The 22279-nt window shown below is 42.5% G+C and overlaps 1 protein-coding gene and 1 long non-coding RNA gene across 2 annotated transcripts in view; one reads left to right on the top strand and one right to left on the bottom strand.

Annotated features, from left to right (window-relative positions):
- Positions 1–1045: 1045 nt before the first annotated feature.
- LOC118565083 lies at positions 1046–1253 on the bottom strand. Its single transcript, XR_004932178.1, has 2 exons — positions 1211–1253; positions 1046–1139 (listed from the first exon to the last, which is right to left on the bottom strand). It is a non-coding gene; the product is annotated as an uncharacterized LOC118565083 (long non-coding RNA).
- A 6540-nt stretch (positions 1254–7793) lies between these two features.
- stxbp1b (syntaxin binding protein 1b) overlaps positions 7794–22279 on the top strand; it is a 63877-nt gene continuing 49391 nt past the window's right edge. The window contains exons 1-7 of the mRNA XM_021312872.2: positions 7794–7901; positions 14670–14719; positions 14827–14908; positions 15252–15328; positions 15533–15611; positions 16998–17101; positions 18353–18501. Of these exons, the coding sequence (XP_021168547.1) occupies positions 7865–7901; positions 14670–14719; positions 14827–14908; positions 15252–15328; positions 15533–15611; positions 16998–17101; positions 18353–18501 (578 nt within the window). The 5' untranslated portion in view covers positions 7794–7864. The remainder of the gene's footprint in view (positions 7902–14669; positions 14720–14826; positions 14909–15251; positions 15329–15532; positions 15612–16997; positions 17102–18352; positions 18502–22279) is intronic.

Below are 22279 nucleotides of genomic sequence, written 5' to 3'. Positions count from 1 at the left end.
AGAGAAACAGAGATGTGCGGCAAGACCCTGAGCTGCAGGAGCTACAGCGGATGGACACAATTTCATCCAACTAAAGTGATGAAGGAGACCAGAAAACAGATCAACCACACAGAGCAGAGCAGGGCCCAGGTGGAGGTGACTAAGCTGCTGCTTAGGGCCCCAAACCAGTGGGGGTCCCCCAGTAATTTTGATTTGACTTTTACTATAGATCTATTTGTATATATTTGTTTAATTGAAAATGAGAATACTGTTAAATTTGGGTTAACGGTTTTTAGCAGATATGAATTAAAAGATTATATGTTTAGTATTTAAATTAAATATAAAAAATTTAAAATTATTAGTGAAAGTGTAATCTGATACTTCAAGTATAATCTTTTCATTGTGACACAGCTCAGTTTGTTCAGAATCACATCTTAGCAAATACAGTTTTTATTGATTGCTTTGACCTGTTTGAAGAAACTGGCAACCTCTTGCAAATGAGTTAACCCATTCTCATTGGTTTGACACATTGTCCCCGCCCTTTTCCAAAACAGTTAACGCAGATGTCATTCATGAAGAAGAAGGCAAATTTGACTACAAATGACACTGACATGTAAGATGTGTACAGTCTTTGGCTACAATGAACCAGCAATGCTGCACTGATTCTCATTGAGTGTGGTATTTTATATTTTGTTGCCCCTTGTGTAATGAATGATTGGAAGGGCTCAAACATTTGTGCGCCAGTTGTGTTGTTTGAAGGCAAAATTTGCTTTTGGTTCATGTTTAAAATGTTTTGGCAGAGTTGGAGCCTTTTGCAAACAAAATGTGTAATTTTGACCATTGTTGCCACTGTTTAGGCCTCTGCGTGAACTGTTTTAAAAAAATTTGGGTTTTGAGTTGACTGCTGCATTAAAACAATCAATAAAAACTGTAGAGGGGAGGGACAAAGAGTCCAACCTTTTCTCAATAGAAACACGGTTGCATCCATTGTAAGAGTTTTTCAACTGGAGAGTGTCATGGTTTTTTAGATGACGAGTCCACATGCAGATACGATCGGGAAGCAAGGCACAGTTTTAAGATGTTTATTTAGGAAACAGGCCGGTATAACGGACGGGACTACAGGCAACTTCGACAGGGTCAGAACGTCACGGCTGGAGAGACTGCAAAGAGAAGGAGAGTAAGTGACTCTGAAAGGTGAACCAGGAGAACTACTAGAAGCTGCGCTGCTTACCATAAAGCTGGGCGGACCTAACCGGGGAGAAGTAGCGCCGAGGGAACTCTGTGATCCTACTCTGTTGGTATTAGGCGGCTAGTGGCAGAGGGCGGCAGATGTTACTGGTGAGGGATCCAGAGCGAGCCTCCTCGGCAGTGGGTGACAGATGGATTGACCAGAGTGCGAGAAGAGCCAGCAGAAGGCTCTGGCGTCTTCCATCTGTCAGCGCTCTGCTGACAGATGGAAGGCCCCCTCAGCCAACTAGGCACACCTGAGGAGTAGAATTAGAGCAGAACAACACAGAGAACCCTGACACTACCCCCCCTCAACGGCCGCCTCCTGGCGGCCCAGACGAAGAGGTGCTGGGCTGAGTAGACCAAAAGTCTAAAATCAAATCCTTGTTCGAGATAGCTGCTGCAGAGACCCATGAGCGTTCCCCAGAGCTGCGACCCTCCCAATCGACGAGGTATTGGTGACCCCTACCTCGTCAACAGGCGTCCACAACCCTGAGGACGCAAGGGTTCTGACTGTCCTGGGCAGGTGGAGGGAGTCCGGAAGGAGGGCATAAGTTGCTGTCCAAAACGGGCTTGATCTGGGAGACATGGAAAGTGGGGTGTACTCGGGAGTGAGGAGGCAAACGTAGACGGACGGTGGTCGGGTTGATAACTGTGACTATCTCATAGGGCCCAGTGAACCGGGGAGCAAGCTTCTTAGCGGACGGGTTGGATAAGACGTCTCTGGAAGATAACCAAACTTTCTGACCAGGGTGATATTGAGGAGCTGGTCTGCGGTGCTGGTCGGCGAACCTCTTGCTCCGCTCTGCGGTGCGAGTGAGTGCAGTGATGGTGGTTCTCCAGATGTCCTGACAGCGAGCAATGTAATCGTTGACGGAGGTGAAGGGAATCCTAAGTTCATCCGTGGGTAGGAGTGGAGGTTGATATCCTAAAGCTACTTCAAAGGGTGAACGTCCGGTAGCTGAAGTGATGTGAGAGTTGGGGGCATATTCTACCCAGGGCAAAAACTTATTCCAGTCCGAAGGTGAAGATGACGTGAGGCAGCGGAGGGTGGTTTCTAGTTGTTGGTTCATTCGTTCAGTTTGGCCATTGGTCTGAGGATGGTGTCCGGAGGTGAGTGTGTAACGGGCACCCAGAGCAGAGCAAAAGTGCCGCCAGACCTGGGAGATGAACTGAGGACCCCGGTCAGAGAGGATATCAACTGGGATGCCGTGGAGTCTGAAAACATGCTTTACGAGGAGCTGGGCCGTCTGGAGGGCGTTGGGTAATTTACGGATAGGCATGAGATGACATGACTTTGAGAACCGGTCCACAACTGTCAAAATAGTTGACATACCCTGGGACAACGGAAGGCCTGTAACGAAATCAATAGCGATGTGGGACCATAGACGTTTGGGGATGGGGAGAGGATTTAACAAACCGGAAGGTGGCTGAGTGGAGGACTTATTCTGGGCGCAGACGGGACAGGCTAGAACATACTCTCTCACATCCTTGGTCCATGAGGGCCACCAGAAGTGCCGGGACACCTGAGACTGGGTTCTATAAAAGGCCCGGATGGGCGGAAAACTTATCATCATGACACCAGCGTAGAACCTCGGGGCGAACAGACTGGGGAACGTACTTAAATCCGGCTGGACCTGTACCTGGGTCCGGATCTAATAGTTGGGCCTGGTTGATCCTGTCCTCCAGGTCCCAATGCAGGGCTCCAACAGTACATGTGGGGGGAAGAATGTGTTCCGGCTCCTTCTCTTGTTCAGAAGGGGCAAATTGACGAGACAGTGCATCAGGTTTAACATTTCTTGAGCCAGGTCTGTAGGTGATGGTGAGGTTAAATCGTGAGAAAAACAAAGACCAACGGGCTTGTCTGGAGTTGAGTCGACGGGCTGACTGCAGGTAGGAGAGGTTCTTATGATCTGTCCAGATAATGATGGGCTGCTCGGATCCCTCTAGCCAGTGCCGCCACTCTTCTAAAGCTAGTTTTATAGCTAGTAGCTCATGATCGCCCACATCGTAGTTCTGCTCAGCAGGGGACAAACGACGGGAGAAGAACGCACACGAATGTAACTTGTTGTCATTCTCTGACTGTTGGGACAAAACCGCACCCACACCGGTATTAGAAGCATCTATCTCTAGGACAAACTGTTTGGCTGGGTCGGGGTGAACGAGTATGGGTGCCTGGGAGAAACGGGACTTGAGTCTGTTGAAGGCCTCCTCTGCCTCAGGACTCCAGATGTATGGGACCTTGGTGGAGGTAAGAGCATGTAATGGGGAGGCTATCTGGCTATAATTCCTGACAAAGCGCCTATAAAAGTTTGCAAAACCCAAAAACCGTTGGAGCTGTTTATGCGACTCAGGGACAGGCCACTCCATTACTGCCTTTATCTTTTCCGGGTCTGACTTTACTTGTCCGCCTTCTAAAACTAAACCAAGAAAAGAAACAGAGGTCTGGTGAAAATCACACTTCTCAGCCTTAACGAATAAACGATTCTCTAAGAGTCGTTGGAGAACAAGACGGACATGTTGCTTGTGTTGTTCTAAGTCACGAGAGTAGATAAGGATGTCGTCCAGATAGACGAAAACAAAAACGTTCAAAAAATCCCGAAGGACATCATTAACCAGTGCCTGAAATACTGCCGGGGCATTGCACAAACCAAAAGGCATGACTAGGTACTCGAAGTGGCCTAGTGGGGTCTTAAAAGCTGTCTTCCACTCGTCCCCCTGTCTCACCCGAACCAGATGATAAGCGTTGCGCAGATCGAGTTTAGTAAAGACTGTGGCATTCTGGACTGGTTCAAGAGCTGAAGATAACAGCGGAAGTGGGTATTTGTTTTTAACAGTTATCTGGTTGAGCCCTCGATAGTCGATACAGGGTCGAAGGGACCCGTCTTTCTTGCCGACAAAAAAGAAACCAGCGCCTAATGGGGAGGATGAAGGGCGGATCAACCCTGTAGCAAGAGACTCCCCTATATATTTCTCGAGCGCTTGACGTTCTGACCTCGAAATATTGTAAAGCCGACTGACAGGTAGTGGAGCCCCAGGCAACAAATCAATGGCGCAATCATAAGGCCGATGAGGAGGAAGGGAACAAGCCTGAGTCTTACTAAATACCATTCGTAAGTCGTGGTAATCCTCCGGGACGCGAGAGAGGTCTACAACATCCTCTGATTCAGACAAGGCGGTCGGAGGGACAGAAACGGGGCGAGCGGACTGTAAACACCTGGAATGACAGGCAGGGGACCATGACTCCAGTCGGGACTCGGCCCAATTTAGCTGTGGATTGTGGAGGGTTAACCAAGCTAAACCTAGAACCACGGGTGAACGCTTCACTGGAAAAACAAAAAATAAGAGTGGTTCCCGGTGGTTACCAGAGGCTATTACCACTAGGGGTCGAGTCCGATGGGTGATCAAGGTTAACTGCTGTCCATCTAAAGACGAAACCTGTAGAGGTTCTGGTAAAGACTCGACTCAACTATGGCTTGGTCGATAAGATTAAAATCAGAACCCGAATCTACTAGAGCCGAAACGTCAAAGCTGTCCTGGTCAAAAATTAAAGTGACTGGCAAACAAAAACGAGAGCGAGACGGCGCCTTAATGGCTACCTGGGGAATTGTTTTGTTACTGTCCGCCGTTCTCCCCATTACGAACGGCGGACCCGGTCTTTTGGCCGAACCGGACAGTCTCTTAAAAAATGACCCTCGCCACCACAATACAGGCACAAGTTGCCCGAGTAGCACTGTTAAGCTCTTCATTAGTTAAGTGAACCTGCCCCAACTGCATAGGTTCTGGGGGTGGAGTAACTACTGGCCGGGGTACCCTATTGGTCCGGTCGAGCCCGGTTCCGACTGCGTAACCGGGAATCCAACCTAATGGCTAACGCCACAAAATCCTCAAACTCCTCAGGTTCCTCAACTCGGGCTAACTCATCCTTTAAAAGCCTCATCTAGAGCCTGAAAAAATACTGCCTTTAACGGCTTAGGTTGCCAACCTGCTGCAGCGGCAAACGTGCGAAACTCCACAGAGAAGTCAGATACGCGTCGGCCGCGTTGTTTCAAAGAAAGGAGATTACGAGACTGTTGAGCCGAATCTAACTCAGCTGAAAAAACCGTCTTGAACTCAATAACGAATTCCTGAAAGGAACACCCGAATGACTGGCAATCAGGGAAACGAGCCTCAGCCCATCTGAGAGCTCTACCCTTTAAAAGTCGTAAAACATATGATATTTTAACTTCATCTGAGGCAAATGTCTGAGGGGAACGGTTAAACACGAGTTTGCACTGAAATAAGAACCCGCCGCAATCCCCGCTGTCACCGGAGAATTTCTCTGGACAAGGTGACGCGCTCTCAGGAGGTGGAGTCTGAACATGACTCTCAATTCTCTGAGCGGCGGGAGGCGGGGTGTTAGGGTCTTGAGTGACAGGCGGAGTCATTGCGGAAGTGACTGCGTCCGTCAACTGGCTAAACTGAGCGGCTAATCTCTGAAGCTGTTCCTGTGTCGAATTTACAGCTAACCCAAGCAACTGCATCTGTTCCTGCTGTGTGGCTAGCTGCCGCCCGAACGTATCCGTGGGACTTTGTTGGCCAGAGCCTTCTTCTGTCATGGTTTTCAGATGACGAGTCCACATGCAGATACGATCGGGAAGCAAGGCACAGTTTTAAGATGTTTATTTAGGAAACAGGCCGGTATAACGGACGGGACTACAGGCAACTTCGACAGGGTCAGAACGTCACGGCTGGAGAGACTGCAAAGAGAAGGAGAGTAAGTGACTCTGAAAGGTGAACCAGGAGAACTACTAGAAGCTGCGCTGCTTACTATCTATTCCTATAGAGTAGTTATTCAGTGAATGGAGATAAAAGGTATATGATCACTGCCCCTATGAGCAGATGCCCTTGCTCGATGCAATGACTGCTGCTGCCCAAGATATAGATGCAGAGGCATGTCAAAGATGGATCAGGCATGCAAGAAGATTTTTCGCTAGGTGCATCGCAAGGAAAAATATTGAGTGTGATGAAGATGAGGCCATGTGGTCTATTCGTCAAGAGAGAAGAGATTAGAAGAAACAGACAGCTCTAGTATCTTCTGTTGGAATATTTCATTTGTAGCCACAATCTGAAAAAAATTATGAATAATCAATAAAATTTGGATCACAGCATATCTGATTCTGGATCAATTTTTTTGCAAAAAGGCAAATTTGACTACAAATGACAAAGCTGCGTACAGTCTTTGGCTAAAATGAACCAGCAATGCTGCACTGATTCACATTGAGTGAGGTATTTTGTATTTTGTTACCCCTTGTGTAATGAATGACTGGAAAGGCTCAAACATTTGTGTGCAGGTGTTAGGCTCAGAACAGGTGGAACCAGAATTCAAGGCAGACAAACCGTTCAAGTTTAACAGTTTATTTAGATCAGGTGCGGAGCGGGAGGCGTCAGCGTCTACAGCGGGATCCTCTGCAGAAGGAGACGGCAGGTTAGTGACCACGCTTATCTGAAGGTGTTTGCACACAAACGTGTCGGTCACTAACCTGGTCTTAATGTTCAGTTCAGTCCCAGTGGGTCCCAGCAGGCGGGTCGTCAATTCGCTGCGGCGGTTGCCGCTCATGAAGTCCCAGCAGCGGGTGTTTCGGTGGTCAGAGGACAGGCAGGAGATCAGAACCGTGAGAGCAAACGTCAGCAGGATGAGCCGTAGAGCGAAGCCGAAGTCGGGGACGTGGTCGAAGGTCGGAGCCAGGAGATCAGAGAGCCAGTGAGGTACCGAAGGATAATCCAGGACGGAGTCGGGTCACGGTTCCAGGTTCGGTACACGGGGCAGAGATCCAGCGGGTAGTCAGAACAGGCAGAGGTCAAATCGGGCAAACAGAATCAGACAGGAGTAAGCAGGCTCGGAGGTCGAAAGGCAAACAGGTCAGGATCAGGAATCAGAATTATAAACGCTGGGATAAGTCTCACACAAGGATCGAAATAAACTGGCACTGTTGCCTGGTCTTAGAGCTGGTTATATACTAGTGAGAGCAGGTGGAACAGATGTGAAGTGATGAGGAACGGGCGGAGCTAGAACAGGTGTGTGACATGAGAGATCAGACCAGGCAACAGTGCCGAAATCATGACAGCAGGTTGTGTTGTTTGAGGGCAAAATTAGCTTTTAGTCCATATTTTAAATGTTTTGCCAGAGTTGGAGCCTTTTACAAACAAAATGTGTAATTTTGACCATTGTTGCCACTGTTTAGGCCTCTGCGTTAACTGTTTTGAAAAATGTGGGTTTTGAGTTGACTGCTGCGTCAAAGCAATCAATAAAAACTGTAATAATATTTCTGCTTTTAAGCCCAGCCAATTAAACGTGGCCCCCTCGCCTGGGTTCCACCAAATCTGTGTTAAGAGGCTGTTTGAGGGGCCTGAAAAGAATTGTGCTTAAGGCCCTTTAGAGAACCTTGGGGCGGCCCTAATAGAGACTGACGCATGAAAACAACCATCATATTTGCACCGTTTCAGAAAATCCTGTCGCATTCTACTGAATGTGACCAGAATGATCTCCTCTGATACGCTGCTTGTTCAATAATGGCTTCATCCTCTTTGGCCCGGCCTTTAATTTGGAACGGAAGCCTGCTGGTCCAGATTAGTGCAGCAGCAGTCGGAGCTTCGCGCAGTGTGGACAGGACGCATCATGGCACCGCTTGGACTCAAAGCCATTGTTGGAGAAAGTAAGTACTTTTTTCTCTTCATTTTGAGAACACATTTATATGACAAAGAAAAAGTGTGTTTAATTAGGGCAAAATTCTGTGAAGTGATGCTCAGAAAGGAGTGGATGCTTCTGTGAGATGTGAGACCAGAACTGTTCGGATAACTCTCCGTAATGTGTGGACATATCCCTGTGCTTGCTGAGCTGGTGTTGATGTCCTTGAGGCCATTTGTCAGACATTTTATCGGGGTTTTATTGAACTGCAGCATACATGGAGCCCACATTCTGTTTTATTTATTTTTTTGGAGAATAAAGCGCATGGAGACCTTGGGCGGTGTAAATCCAGCCGCTCTAATCTTTGTCTGTGAGATTAACTGCTGTGACAGCTTTCCCAGAGGAAGAGTAGAACTGGGGGAGGAAGCTGATTATGCCAAACCACAAAACAGATTAAAAAAAAGTCAGTCTGTCTCATTTTGGTCAAATACATTTTACTGTTTTAAAATGAAATGCCAAAGGTGAGTTAGGGTTCATTTACTCTTAGATCATTCTTATAGCGTTTCTAGAATGATCTAGGAATGCTGAAAACGTGTTGGGACAAAGAGTCAAGGCTTTAATCTGTTGGAGAAATCAGCTGATTCAGCAGCACATTTTCATTGAAACCCAACCTCTACATTTAAAGACAATTTAAGTTCATCCTTAACAGCAGGCAACAGACTGAGGCAGCCTTTCTTTGGGATCTATAACTTGTTACAGTTAAACAATCTTTCGATAAATAGAAATAAAAAAAACAGGCTTATGTAAAAATATAGTACAGGTGCAATATTTTCAACTGTAGAATTGCAGCAGTTCAGGACTCTTCCAGCCTGTGGCGGAAAGCTGTGGCTCTGCTAACGGTGAAGTTCATGGACAAGGTGTGATGGGTCTGAAAACTTGTTCCTGCAAAGCCTCTGCAACAGATCATCCACCAAGGGCACAAAACTCCCAACAGTTAGCTGAGGTCCCTTCACCTTCCTTTACAGGGCGCCCACATTGCAGCTGGGGTAACTTGCAGAGATGCCGTAAACTCTGCACCACAGCTGTGTAGAATGCTGTGAGGGTGCTCAGAAGATGCTGTCTGTGCCTGGCCCATTTCATGATCCCTGTGGTGTTCTTTGACATAATGATAATCTTTCTATTATATGGTACTAAATGGACATCACAGTTAGCACAACAGGTCTCAGCTTAACCTAATGTGAAGACAGAAGGATTTATCTTGTGGTTTTAAAGGATATATGAAGAAAACTACACTGAATAGTCCAGTTTGTGTGTGATTAGCATCATATATGTATGTGTATGTATATATATATATATATATATATATATATATATATATATATATATATATATATATATATATATATATATATATATATATATAAAATTTACAGAATGCAGGTTTTAGGTGTTTATGAACATCAGAAGCTAACGGTTTCCTCCTGGTGGTTGCTGGCCTCTCTTTATGGACCTTTTGCAAAACTCTCACCTTTTATGGAGAGAACTAGAATGATCATTAAGGAAATCCAGTCCCATTTTTGCTTTTATGCATAATAATTAGATGAAAGCCATCCACATAATATGCTTATGTGATAGCTAAACATGCTGAAACATTGCTTACACTTTTGACAACATTTACAGGACCACTTCTATGATTGTCATTTGTGTCTCACTATCTGATGACTCTCGTGTCAGGATGGTGTTTACCAGTGTGTGCGTAAGCTAGAATAATTCTGTTTACATGTGATGTCACATCCGCTGACACAGAAAGAGACCAGAAATAGCAGCAGGGAGTGGTAAGAGGATTGGGAGCAGATTAGTGGAGTGATTGCAGTGAGTCTGTCCCTTGTACTGAATCTCTTCGTTCTCCGTCTGACAGATTTGACAGACGCTGAAACACAGTGATGGAAAACATTGCATTGACTAATGTTGTCTCCCACTACACGACTCTCAGCCTCAGTCTCAAGACTAGGTGCAAGGGGAATTATTTAGCAAAGTTAAAGACTGCCACAGTTAGAACTGCACTGTCACGTTCTGCTATGGAAAAGTTCTAAGATATCTGGTCATTTTATCCACAAATGTATTGAACTGACTAAAACAATGTGGTGCAGAATTGTGAAGATTATACATGGTTTTCAATTTTGTAAACAGCTAATGTCTGAAAAATGTGACTTGCATTTCTATTCAAAAAGTCAGTACTTTATAGAACTACCTTTCACTGACATTACAACTAGCAAGTCTTGGAGCATGGCTACCAGCTTTGTCCATGTAAAGACTGAGACGTTTGCCCATTCCTCTTAGCAAAATTGCTCTGGCTCTGTCAGATTGGATGGAACATTGATTTTCAAGTTATTTCGCAGATTCTCAATTGTCCTTAAGTCTGGACTTCTAAGGTATTAATGTACTTTTATTATTTCATTGTAGCCGTCTGTGTGTTTGCGTCCTGCTTGAAGGTGAGCCTCCCTGCTAGTTACAAGTTTTTTCCGCCTTAAAGGCTTTTCCTCTAGGATTGTCCTGGATTCAGCTTCATCCATCTTCGGACTTTGTCTGTTGTGGTGGAGTTGGACCAGAAAGCATAGCATATGGTGGGACAATCAAAAAGGTAAATGGCCTGTACTTGCACAGTGCTTTATCAAATCCTGCAGACCCCAAAGCACTTTACACTGCCCTGGGCAGACTGACAGAAGCAAGGTTGCCACATGATCAGCGCCACCGGGCCCTCTGACCACCGACAGCAGGCAAAGCAGGTGAAGTGTCTGGCCCAAGGACACAGCCGCTGAGATGGTCAGAGCAAGTGTTTGAACCAATGACCTACCAGTTACAGGACAAACCCCTAGCTCCTGCATCACTGTGTCGCATATGAATGAAGTTTTAGTAAGATAATGTAAGACATTTACAAGGACAGCCAAAGTCTAACATAGTGTGAAGATTTGAAATGCTGGGGCGGTTAATAATGAACCCAGACCAGGTGGGTCTAATCAAAAATTAAAGCAGGGAGCTGAGGGGAAGTGGAGTCATTACAGCAGAAGTATGAAAAAAATGCATACCTGCATACACAACATAATACCTGATGACAATGAAGAACCAGAGCTACAACTAAACTGAAATGAAAACCACGAAAATAGAACCACGTTAATGTCAAAAACAAAGGAACAATCAAAACACAACAACTAGAACATATACCGTACATACCTTAAAAGCTAACTCTATTGCCAAATGATTCTAACATTTTCCCATCAAGTCTGACCAGCTTCTCTGTCCTTGCTCAAAGGAATCTTTCCCACACCATGATGCTGTCACCACTGTGCATCACTGTGCTGTATAATTTTCTGCCACACAGTGTTTCCCATGCAAAACAAAAAGTTCACTTTTTGTCTCATTTGACCAAAGTACCTTGTTCCACATTTTTTTGTGTGTTCCCTATCTGGCCTGTATTTCACCTTAAACGGGACCAATGATTTTTTAACAATAGCTTTCTTATTCTTGTTATTTTGTTGTTCTTGTCATTGTTGGTCTTCTTCTTTTTCTGCTTCTCCTCGTTTGTCAGTAAATGCCAAATCTTGCTCTGTCAACATTTTCTCCCACATGAATTGTGCAACAAAGTGATAACAGATGGGTAATGTAGTGTGATGCCGCTCTTTGCTAATGCAGTGAAGTCACTGTGCCTTACAGAGACTTGGTCAATTAGAAAATTCCAAAAGGGAAACAATACTTATGTGTTGGAAAAAGTACAATATGAAAGATAAGGCCTGGAACCTGAAACATTTTGTCCAGTTTGCTGAAAACATCTACAAAACTGTTTTACTGAGCAAAACATTTTATTGTGACATGTAGTGCAGCCTGATTTGAAATTATGCATAGAAATGTGTGTGGATGGTAGAAATATTGTGCACACCTTTATTGTAACTCGTGAAGCATAATAATGGATAATAATTAAAAACAAGGAACACAAGACCACCAGAGTATGGAGCACCAGGCCCTTTAATAAGGGCTGTCAGAGTCTGGTCCGCATTGCCGGCAGTAAGTCGGACTCGTTTCCGGTGAGAGTTCAACTCCGCCAAGGTTGCCCTTTGTCACCGATTCTGTTCATAACTTTTATGGATAGAATTTCTAGGCGCAGCCAAGGTGTTCAGGGGATCCGTTTTGGTGGCCTTAGGATTGCTTCTCTGCTATTCGCGGATGATGTAGTCCTATTGGCTTCATCAGGGCGTGATCTACAGCTCGCACTAGAGCGGTTCGCAGCCGAGTGCGAAGCGGCCGGGATGAAAATCAGTGCCTCCAAATCCGAGACCATGGTCTTGAACCGGAAAAAGGTAGAGTGCCTCCTCCGGGTTGGGGAGGATGTGCTGCCCCTAGTGGAGGAGTTCAAGTATCTTGGGGTCTTGTTCACGAATGAGGGGAAGATGGAGCGGGAGATCGACAGGCGGATTGGTGCGGCGTCTGCTGTGAAGCGGGCGCTGTACTGATCCGTTGTGGTGAAGAGAGAGCTGAGCCAAAAGGCGAAGCTCTCGATTTACCAGTTGATCTACGTTCCTACCCTCATCTATGGTCACGAGCTTTGGGTCGTGACCGAAAGAACGGGATCCCGGATACAAGCGGCCGAAATGAGTTTTCTCCGTAGTGTGTCTGGGCTCTCCCTTAGAGAGAGGGTGAGGAGCTCAGTCATCAGGACTCAGAGTAGAGCCGCTGCTCCTCCACGTCGAGAGGAGATAGTGGAGGTGGCTCGAGCATCTGGTTAGGATGCCTCCTGGATGCCTCCCTCGTAAGGTGTTTCCGGGCACGTCCCACCGGGAGGAGGCCTAGGGAAAGACCCAGGACACGCTGGAGGGACTATGTCTCCCGGCGGGCCTGGGAACGCCTTGGGATTCCCCCAGAGGAGCTGTCCCAAGTGGCCAGGGAGAGGGACGTCTGGGTCTCCCTACTGAAGCTGCTACCCCTGCAACCCGACCCCGGATAAGCGGAAGAAAACGGACGGACAGACGGACGGACAAGACCACCAGAGGAGGTGGTTAGAACCAGACTGAAGCAGAACTTAAGCACACATCTAACGTCATATTTAGAACTAGCAGCTAAAATGGCCTTTTGATGCTACTGTTCATGCTACTAGTCCAAAGATGAAAGGAATCATGACTTTTGCATCCATTACTCTGACCATGAGTCTGGAACTCGCTACCCCTGAACCTGAGATCTGTGAACTCTGTGAAGTCCCAGCAAATCTCCTCAAACTTGCTTTTAGATAATTCTCTTTCTTAGCTTTTTCTACCTTTTTTGATTAATTGTAACACATTTTAAAAAGGTTTACAATTAAGGATAAAATAGAAATAAACATTACTTTCCACTATTTAGGTGTCTCATGGTCTTTGGTGGTTTATCCTGAGTCTGAGTCCAGGAGGTGAAAGGTTATAATATTTGGAATCATCTCAACCTTTTCTTTCGAGAATTTACCTCTTCTATCCATTAACCAGACAACTGGGGCATCATTTACATCCAACAGTAATTTTAAATGGTGCTATTACTAAAACAATGATCATGTTGTCTTTGTTCAGTTTCATTTGACACTAATTATGAATGTACAAAGATGTTAAATCTCATCACAAGGCCTGAAACAGACACTACGGCAACAACAGTATCGCTGAAAATGTTGAAGGGCAGAAAGAGAAAGACTTTCAAATTTCAGGCCCTGTCAACGCCATGTTAGGGTTTCTAATATTAGTGTCAAAAGCACTGTAGGGAAATAGGGATTTTTCCATACTTTGCGGGGCATCCTTGTGGACCGATGCCTGGAGATGAATGTGAACGCCGACATTGTGCATGTCAACTGCTCCTTTCTCTGCTAGAAACCTCAACAACAGCAGAGCCACTTTTAGGTTTCAAAATTAACCCATTTCTATCTCAGCTTTTCTGCTTTTATTCAATTACAACCCTGTACTGTGGAGTGTACTCAGCAGGGCCCGAAAAGGAGAGAAGTAAACTGTTCTGTGTGTACTTTTATAAGTGGCTACTACATGACAGCTTTGTCCACGTCTGTTTTTTATTTACTGGAAACCAAATGAAATATTATGGGTTCCAGATTTCTTGCATTACAATAAACAAAATGCAGTACAATAAAATCCTACTGAAAAGGAGACATTTTTTACCAGACAGATCGGTTTGGATAGTTATATATTACACTGAGTGATTGGTTCTTAATTGTAGATATTATTGATTTTATGTGGACATTTACATTTTAAATTAATATTTCCCTTTATAGTCCCACAGAGGGGACACGTGTCTCTGTGTTTAACCCATTCCTTAAGGGGCACCACACTGAGTGGCGCAAGGGGAGCAGTCAGTGGTCACTGGTTTGCTCATGGAGACTGAGTGACAGACTGAGTGTCAAACCAGCAACCTTTGAGACACTCTCCAAGAAGCAAACACCCAACTCCCTAACCACTAGGCCACTCCCAGAAGTATAAGCTATGTTGCTACAATTATCATTTCTGCTATAATAATATTCTAATATAGTCTTTAGCATGAAATCCTGAGGCTGAACCTCTCTCTGGAACTTTTGGTGTAGTAAAATTTACACAAACACAATGTTTCACAAATGAAATAACTGTTACAGCTTTATAATATTTTCCCTAGGCTCTGCAGTTGGTGATGAAAAAGTGCCAAAATGTAATTTAATTAAGTTGCCAATGATGCTTTCAGTGTGCATTGATTAAATTATTATTAAGCTCTTGGTGCAGTTTTGACCATTTGGCTCTTAACTTTACAGAGATAATGAACAACGTGATTAAAAAGGCCAGAGAAAAAGGAAAATGGAAGGTAAAAGTTCTGTTCCTCTGATCACATTTTCTATCAAACATTGTTTGCCAGTCTGGCCTTAAGTGAGTTTCTGACGTTCTCCTCGCCATTTGTGGACTGCACTGTAGGTGCTGGTGGTGGACAAGCTCAGCATGAGGATGATTTCATCCTGCTGTAGGATGACAGACATCATGTCAGAGGGAATCACCAGTAAGTAAGAGGACCCCTGTCTGATTCACTTTAATTCCCCCAAACACTTTCACTTCATTTAAACAATTCAAACTTTATTCAGTTAATACTTTCTCACAATCTAATAAGTTACTATATTCAGTTGTGTTTTATAAATTTGGGTCTTTTTTGCGACCCAAATTAACAAACAACCATAATGATTTTTTGTTGTTGATTGCACGTTCTTTTTTGGAAAGGAACGCCTAAACAGATTGTCGGTTTGTTGCATCACTGTATGTGATGAGATGTCGGTAAATACAGAGACGCAGTCTCTGTATTTAGTGATGTGTAATGAGGCTTAAGCATTACTTCCTGTGATCTTCAGTTGTGGAAGACATAACCAAGCGGCGGGAGCCTCTGCCCACCATGGAGGCCATCTACCTAATCACACCATCAGATGAGGTAAATCATGCAGGACCATCCAGTTTTTGAAGCTCTCTGCTCTATGTTTTGGAAGATTGGTAAAGAAGTGCCAACCTGCGCTCTGTTGAGCTTAGCCTATAAAGCCTGTTTGGATGTTACCCACTAACTCCTCATTATTTTAATGGCCTGCCTGTTCCCTCCGCCTCACCTTGGAAAGCAACACATTGTTTTCCTTTGTTTCAGTCCGTTGAGGGTCTGATTGACGACTTCAGAGACCCGCAGGCACCGAGGTACCGAGCAGCCCATGTCTTCTTTACTGACAGTAAGTAATTTAACTTAATCCAGAAGAAATTTCTTGTTTAAGAAAATCATTTTAACCCAATGCCATTTTCAGTTCAGAACAACTGGGATGAACTGTTACTCCATGCATGGAGCTGTTGCAGAGCTGGAAAGCTCTTTTTAGTGATGAACTGTTGCATCCTAGATGCTCTAAGGATCGCTTCCACAGGTCCTTCCTCCCAGCTGCTGTTAGACTTTATAATCCCTGCTGCTCACAACAGACTCAATAACTGTTAACAACATGCTGCTGGTTGTCTCTGGTTGTCTCTCAGATGCTATGGTACACTTGCACACACCTTAGCTACATCTAAAAGCTGCTGTACTATCATGCATATTGCATATTATTTCATATTGTTCTGTGAATAGGCTTTTATGTTTTTCCACTGTTAACTTGAATATTTCATGTTTGTACCTGAGTATGCTATATTATCAACAACTGTGCAAAATGTACTCTGGCATTTATTTTCGGTGTTTCTGGTAAAGCTTATCCTCTGTTGCTTTAGAACTAACTTTATAAATTAGGTTAGCTTGTTTTTTTCAGTACTATAAACTGTGTTTAACTCTGTCTGTGTATTTGCCACTATTACCCCTGAATTTCCCCATTGTGGGAAAATAAATGATCTTAAACAGAAATATTGTTGTTTTATTATAGGATTCTGTTTCCTTTCCATCTGATATAGTAAATGAGTGGCTGAGAATGTTTGGCTAAAATAATAATAAGAATCCTTGTATTGTTGTGCTAAGGTTGCTTTCATTCTCTAATCCATGTTGTTGAAGAACTAGAGTAGAACATTTACATCTTAAGAGACACCAAAAGGCCTCGTTATACCCAATTAACAGGGGCAGAGAAACTAACGCAGAAGCCCACAGGGATATTGCCAGTGAGATTATTTGTTCTCCATAGCAACATAAAGTGAAAAAAAGGGATTCAATCAGGAAATTGTATTCTGGGTTGACCTAGAAAAAAGCTGATTAAATCACTGTTCAAAATGTGTCACTTTTTTTTAAACTGCCCTCTTAGTGGAGACTTTGAACATTTAGCAAGGAGCTGTTCAGTAAAATTCCTGCCAGAACTTTTCTATGTAGAGATGGGAAGCCATCAGGGCTAGCTGATATATATTTGATTCCAGAGAGAACATTTTATGATTTTATGGTAGATAAATCCTGTTAACTTACAGCCAGAATCACAAACAAAAGCTAGACAACTGCATACTGACAGTATATCATATACTGTATTTATTTGCACAGTCCAACTATAATCTGCTTCAGTACAATGAAATAAAAAAAGATGAAACAAATCTTGTGACAAATGTTTTTTTTCTAACCAGATTTAGGCAAGAATGACTGACTGAAATGTGATACTTTGCAGCAATCCCTGACTCCTTGTTCGGACTGCTGACCAAATCCCGTGCCTCCAAAGCCATGAAGGCCTTGACTGAGATCCACATAGCCTTTCTGCCCTATGAGTCTCAGGTAAGACAAAGCCTTAGACCTTAGCTGAAAAACCCTCCACAGCATCTGTAGTGATGGATGGTGTTACGATTGTAGGACTTGCAGAACAGTTTGGCTTCATGCACAGATGTTGAGTACACATTTTTAGATACCTGGGTGTATGCCATATAGGTTGTACAGTATTACACATTCCATTCCGTTGTTTGGTTTTGGGGACATTCTTTCAAATATTACTTTTTTACTTAACAGAGTTGAATATGTTGCAAGACAGCAAGTTTGGGAAAGGTTGTTTGTCAGAAGCTAATATTAGAATGAAGAGAATTTATGATCTCTGGATTTTTTGGTGAAATGGATCACCAGGAAAGCCATTTGGCCACTGAGTGCTGAGGAAGAAATTGTTTAGATTAGCTCTTCTGTGCTGTTGGAAAGTCTGATTTGGACCAAAAGTGTTTTTACATGTAAAGTGTTAGTGGGCTTGTTTCTATAGAAAAAAAAGCAAAGCTTTTTATGTGACATATTGCATATTAGATGTTGTGAACCAATTTGTTGTTTTTCCAAATTTCACATGTTTTGCAATGTTTAACCACACAACTTCATCCAATGAATTCTTGTTAACTGATATAGGCTTGTTGTTTAAAGCGTCTTCTAAGTTCAGTTTTGCAATGAACTTGAGAATCTAATTCAAAATGTGGCTTAGCCCTGCCCACTGTCAGTGCCTCATTGGATAGAGAAATAGTGCTGAAGTGAAGGAGACAGAGGGGTATGTGTTGGATCAGTTTCTATCTCCTGTAGTTTTAATCCTGGGAGGACAGAACACACCACACCAGTGCTCCCCCACGTTCACTCTAATCCTTTTATCTTATTGGTTTAACACAACAGGACTCATACTATGCAGCCAGCACAGATGAAATGTGTTACAGCAAATGTGTTTTTGTGGTGTGATGGAGTGACAAACAGATGGGTGAATGTTTATCTGAAAAACAGGATTTGTTTTATATGTACCATTGACCATCATGAATTAAAAATATTTTTAAAATAATTTATTGTCAAATGATCTAAATATTAAATAGGTATGGTGTGTTAAGTATCTGCATTACCTCTATTTTCTGTACCCTTTTAATCCTGCTGGATCCCTCCTGTTGCCTGTCTGTAACCAGGTGCTCGTGGTGCCAGTCGATTTCTAATGTTGCTTTCCAATACAGCTGTTTAAAATAGCCAGACGGCTTGGTGCTTCTAGCTACTGTAACCTATGTGTTCATGGTCTGTGTTCAGGTCTTCTCCCTGGATAAAGTGGATGCCTTTCAGGATTTTTACAGCCCCTTCAAGGCTGATGTGAAGAATAACATGATGGAGCGTTGTGCTGAACAGATAGCCACCCTTTGTGCAACGCTCAAAGAGTATCCTGGAGTCCGATACAGAGGGTGAGACCAAAGCATTTCAGCTTTCTTTCTTTGCTTGTCCTTGAATTACAAAGATAGGAGTAACTGGTTCAGTTTTGAGTAACTACAAAGCCTTTAGTATTGTGAGAAGAGTAAAGTGCCTGGCAAATAACATGAAATTATGAGTTGACACAAAAATTATTTGAAACAAAAAATATTTATTAACTTATTATTATTATTATTATTATTATTATTATTATTATTATTATTATTATTATTATTATTATTATTATTCCTTTATTTAACCTGGAAAAGTCCCATTGAGATTAACAATCTCTTTTTCAAGGGAGTCCTGGCCAAGATAGCGGCAAAAGATTACATTACAATTTACATTACAGTTTACAATAACATCTATCTAAATTAGAATTTCATAAAACAGTTACAAACCATAGATCTCATTTCCAAACTTTTGAGAAATCGTTTAAAATGTCCGATCGGAATCAAATCCTTCAACTTCCAGTCTTTCTGAAGATTGTTCCATGCTGTGGGGGCAGAGTACTGAAAAGCTGTCTTTCCAGCTTCAATGCGGATACTAGGTACAGACAGAAGCAGAGACTCTTGAGAATGTAGAGAATACAGTCCAGCCGCTTTTGGTTGAATGTACTCACAGAGGTATGAGGGGAGCAGATGCAGAATACCCTTATAAATGATCATATACCAGTGAGTGAGTCTACGAGTCTCTAATGCTGGCCAGCCCACACGTATATAAAGTTCACAGTGGTGTGTGCGAGGCTTACAATTTGTGATAAATCGTAGAGAGGCATGGTAAATTGAGTCTAAAATTTTTAAAACTTGATCTGGGGCATTAATATAGATTAGGTCACCATAGTCCAGAATAGGTAAAAACGTTGCAGCTACCAGTCTCTTCTTCGACTGAAAAGAGAAACAAAGCCTATTCCTGAAGAAGAAGCCAATTTTCAGTCTGAGTTTTTTAATCAATTGTTCAACATGAGGTTTAGAATTTAGATTTTCATCAATTAAAATTCCTAAATATTTAAAAGATTGAACCCTTTCTATTTCTGACCCATGCAAAGTGCTAAGATGATAGCTATTTTGCAATTTTGTCTTTTTTCTTGAAAATAGCATCATTTTACTTTTATTTGAATTTAAAAGAAGATCTAATTTTAAAAGCCTGTACTGAACCAAATTAAAAGCAATTTGTAACGTAAAGACACACGCACTAGGGTTTTTTCCAAAACTGTAAAAAATCATGTCATCAGCATAAAAATGGTAGTTAGTGTCTATAAGATCCTGACCAACATTGTTCACATAGATAGTAAATAGCAGAGGCCCCAAAACGGAGCCTTGGGGCACTCCTTTAGTTAGTGACAATGAATTAGAACAAATTTTATCTGATTGGACACATTGGGATCGATCAATCAGATGATTACTGAACCATCCAACGGCTTGTTTAGAGTCCAATTTTGGTCAATTTCTCTTCAAGTAAATTGTGGTTGACAGTGTCGAACGCTTTTGATAAATCAATGAAAAGTGCAGCACAAAGTTGTTTATTGTCAAGAGCTGCCAAAATATCATTCATCACTTTCAAAGTCGCTGTGATAGTACTATGACCTTTTCTAAAACCTGACTGAAATTTACACAACAGATTATTGGAGTACAGATATTCTTTCAACTGTTCATTGATTAAAGATTCTAAAACCTTTGATAGGATGCAGAGCTTTGATATAGGCCGATAGCTATTTAAAATTGCTGGATCGCCACCTTTGAATAATGGGGTGACAAAAGCAGACTTCCAAATTTTGGGAATTTGCGTAGTGCTCAGACTTAAGTTAAAAATGTAAGTCAAGGGTTGAGTTATGTAGTCTGCTGATATTTTTAAAAAGTAGGGATCAATTAGGTCAGGTCCTTGAGATTTTCGAGCATCTAATGATTTCAATGCATTATAGACTTGACACAACGTAAAAGGCTGAAAACTGAATTTTGACACATCAGAGTCTGGTTCAGGTGTTGTTACAGGCGTAGTTGACATGTTAGAGGGTTTGGAGGATATAAAGTGTTGATTAAAACAATTTAACATTTCGACTTTATCATAAATATTTGTTGAGTTATGAACAATAAAATTTGGCAAAGTCTGTGAGTTATTTTCAACAGTCAAAGTTTTAATTGTTTTCCAAAACTTTTTAGGGTCATTGAGACTTTCAGTTGTGGCTGATAAGTAGAATTCGGACTTTGAATTTTTTATTTGAGAGGTACTTTTATTTCTCAATTTTCTGAAAATATCCCAGTCGCGTTTAAGATGGGTTTTCCTTGCCTTTGTCCATGCTAAATTTCTCTCATGTAAAGCATTAGCCAGTTCTGATGTGAACCAAGGGTTATCTCTTCCTTTAATTCTAATTTTTTTAAAGGGGTCATGCTTATTAACAACAGCCATAAAACACTCATAGAAAAATGACCAAGATGTTTCAACATCAGGAATTAGGTCAATTCTCTCCCATTGGCACTTGCATAGGTCATGGTAGAAGGCTTGTTCATTGAGATGTTTTAAATCTCTTTTTATCATAATACGTGGTTTCTTCTTGTCCATTTTGGTGTTTCTAACAGTGGCTACAAGACAGTGGTCACTGAGATCATTGCAAAAAACCCTAGTGGAGGAATATTTTTGTGGGGCATTTGTTAATATCAAATCTATCAGTGTGGACTTTGAGGGATACTTGTTGTTTGGGTGGGTGGGGGACTCAATTAATTGTGTTAGGTTGAAATGATCACACAGGGATTTAAAATCTTCTGAAGTTGGACTAAGCCAATCCCAGTTCAGATCTCCAATTAGTATAGTCTCAATTGAGTCAAGCTTAAGCAGGAGATCCTTTAGTGATTGAAGTGCATTTTGGGTGGCTGAAGGTGGCCTATAGCATCCTACAACATTTACATTCCCTGTTTTCAGTGCTTTGCAGTGATTCTACCTCCCGTTATGTGGATGTAAATCTAATTCTCTTCATCTGATTCCTTTATTACATTAACTCCAGTAACACATTATTTATAGGACATGATTTTTCTCAAATTGTGCTTAGGTTCTTCACATTTAGATATAATTGTGTTTTTACATATGTCAATGTACATAGCCATAAAAACAAAACTGAGAGTCAAAAGCTTTACTCTTCAAGAGTCATTGGGATCATGAGACTCTGACCCACCTATCTTTCCTTTAAGTAGTTTAGGTTGTTGTGGGTTGTGTATCAACCTGAGCCACATGGGAAGTTTTGTATTGATGCTTTAATGAAGGAGCAGTTGTGAAACTCCTTGGAGAAGAGAGTAATAGCTGAGAGGTAAATCCTGAAACCCCCTCCTCTGTTTAGGGTCTTACATTTTCTGTTGTAATATAAAAGTTTGCTCCTTTCTCAAAGAATATTTTTACTCATGTGTTGCCATCCTGCAGAAAGTATTAGTCAATTCTGAGATGTTGGAGGATGACGGAGTCTTGACCTGATGAGCTTAACTTTATTTGTGTTGTTAAGACTGACATTTCTGTTAGTGTGCACTTCACTGTCAAATAAAGGAGGCTTGTAATCTCCTCTGATGTGACCAAATGTTAACCCAGGTTGATGTGTTCAGTGAAGGGTTCTTCTTCTTAAGCTTAGATCTGAAGTATCGTTTTTGTTAAACTGAAAAAAAAAACTTAGCCAAAATGAAAAGTGGCACGTGTTTCACATCTCCTATATCTACAATTTCACAACAATTAAGACCTTAAAAGGGTGACCAAAATGTAATGGCCCGAACAACTAGGGGTGACAGGTGGATCAGT

Source organism: Fundulus heteroclitus, chromosome 12 (assembly GCF_011125445.2).
Source record: "Fundulus heteroclitus isolate FHET01 chromosome 12, MU-UCD_Fhet_4.1, whole genome shotgun sequence".
Lineage (NCBI taxonomy): Eukaryota > Metazoa > Chordata > Actinopteri > Cyprinodontiformes > Fundulidae > Fundulus > Fundulus heteroclitus.
The sequence above is the reverse complement of the archived record's forward strand: the minus strand, read 5'-3'. Positions and strand labels throughout refer to the sequence as shown.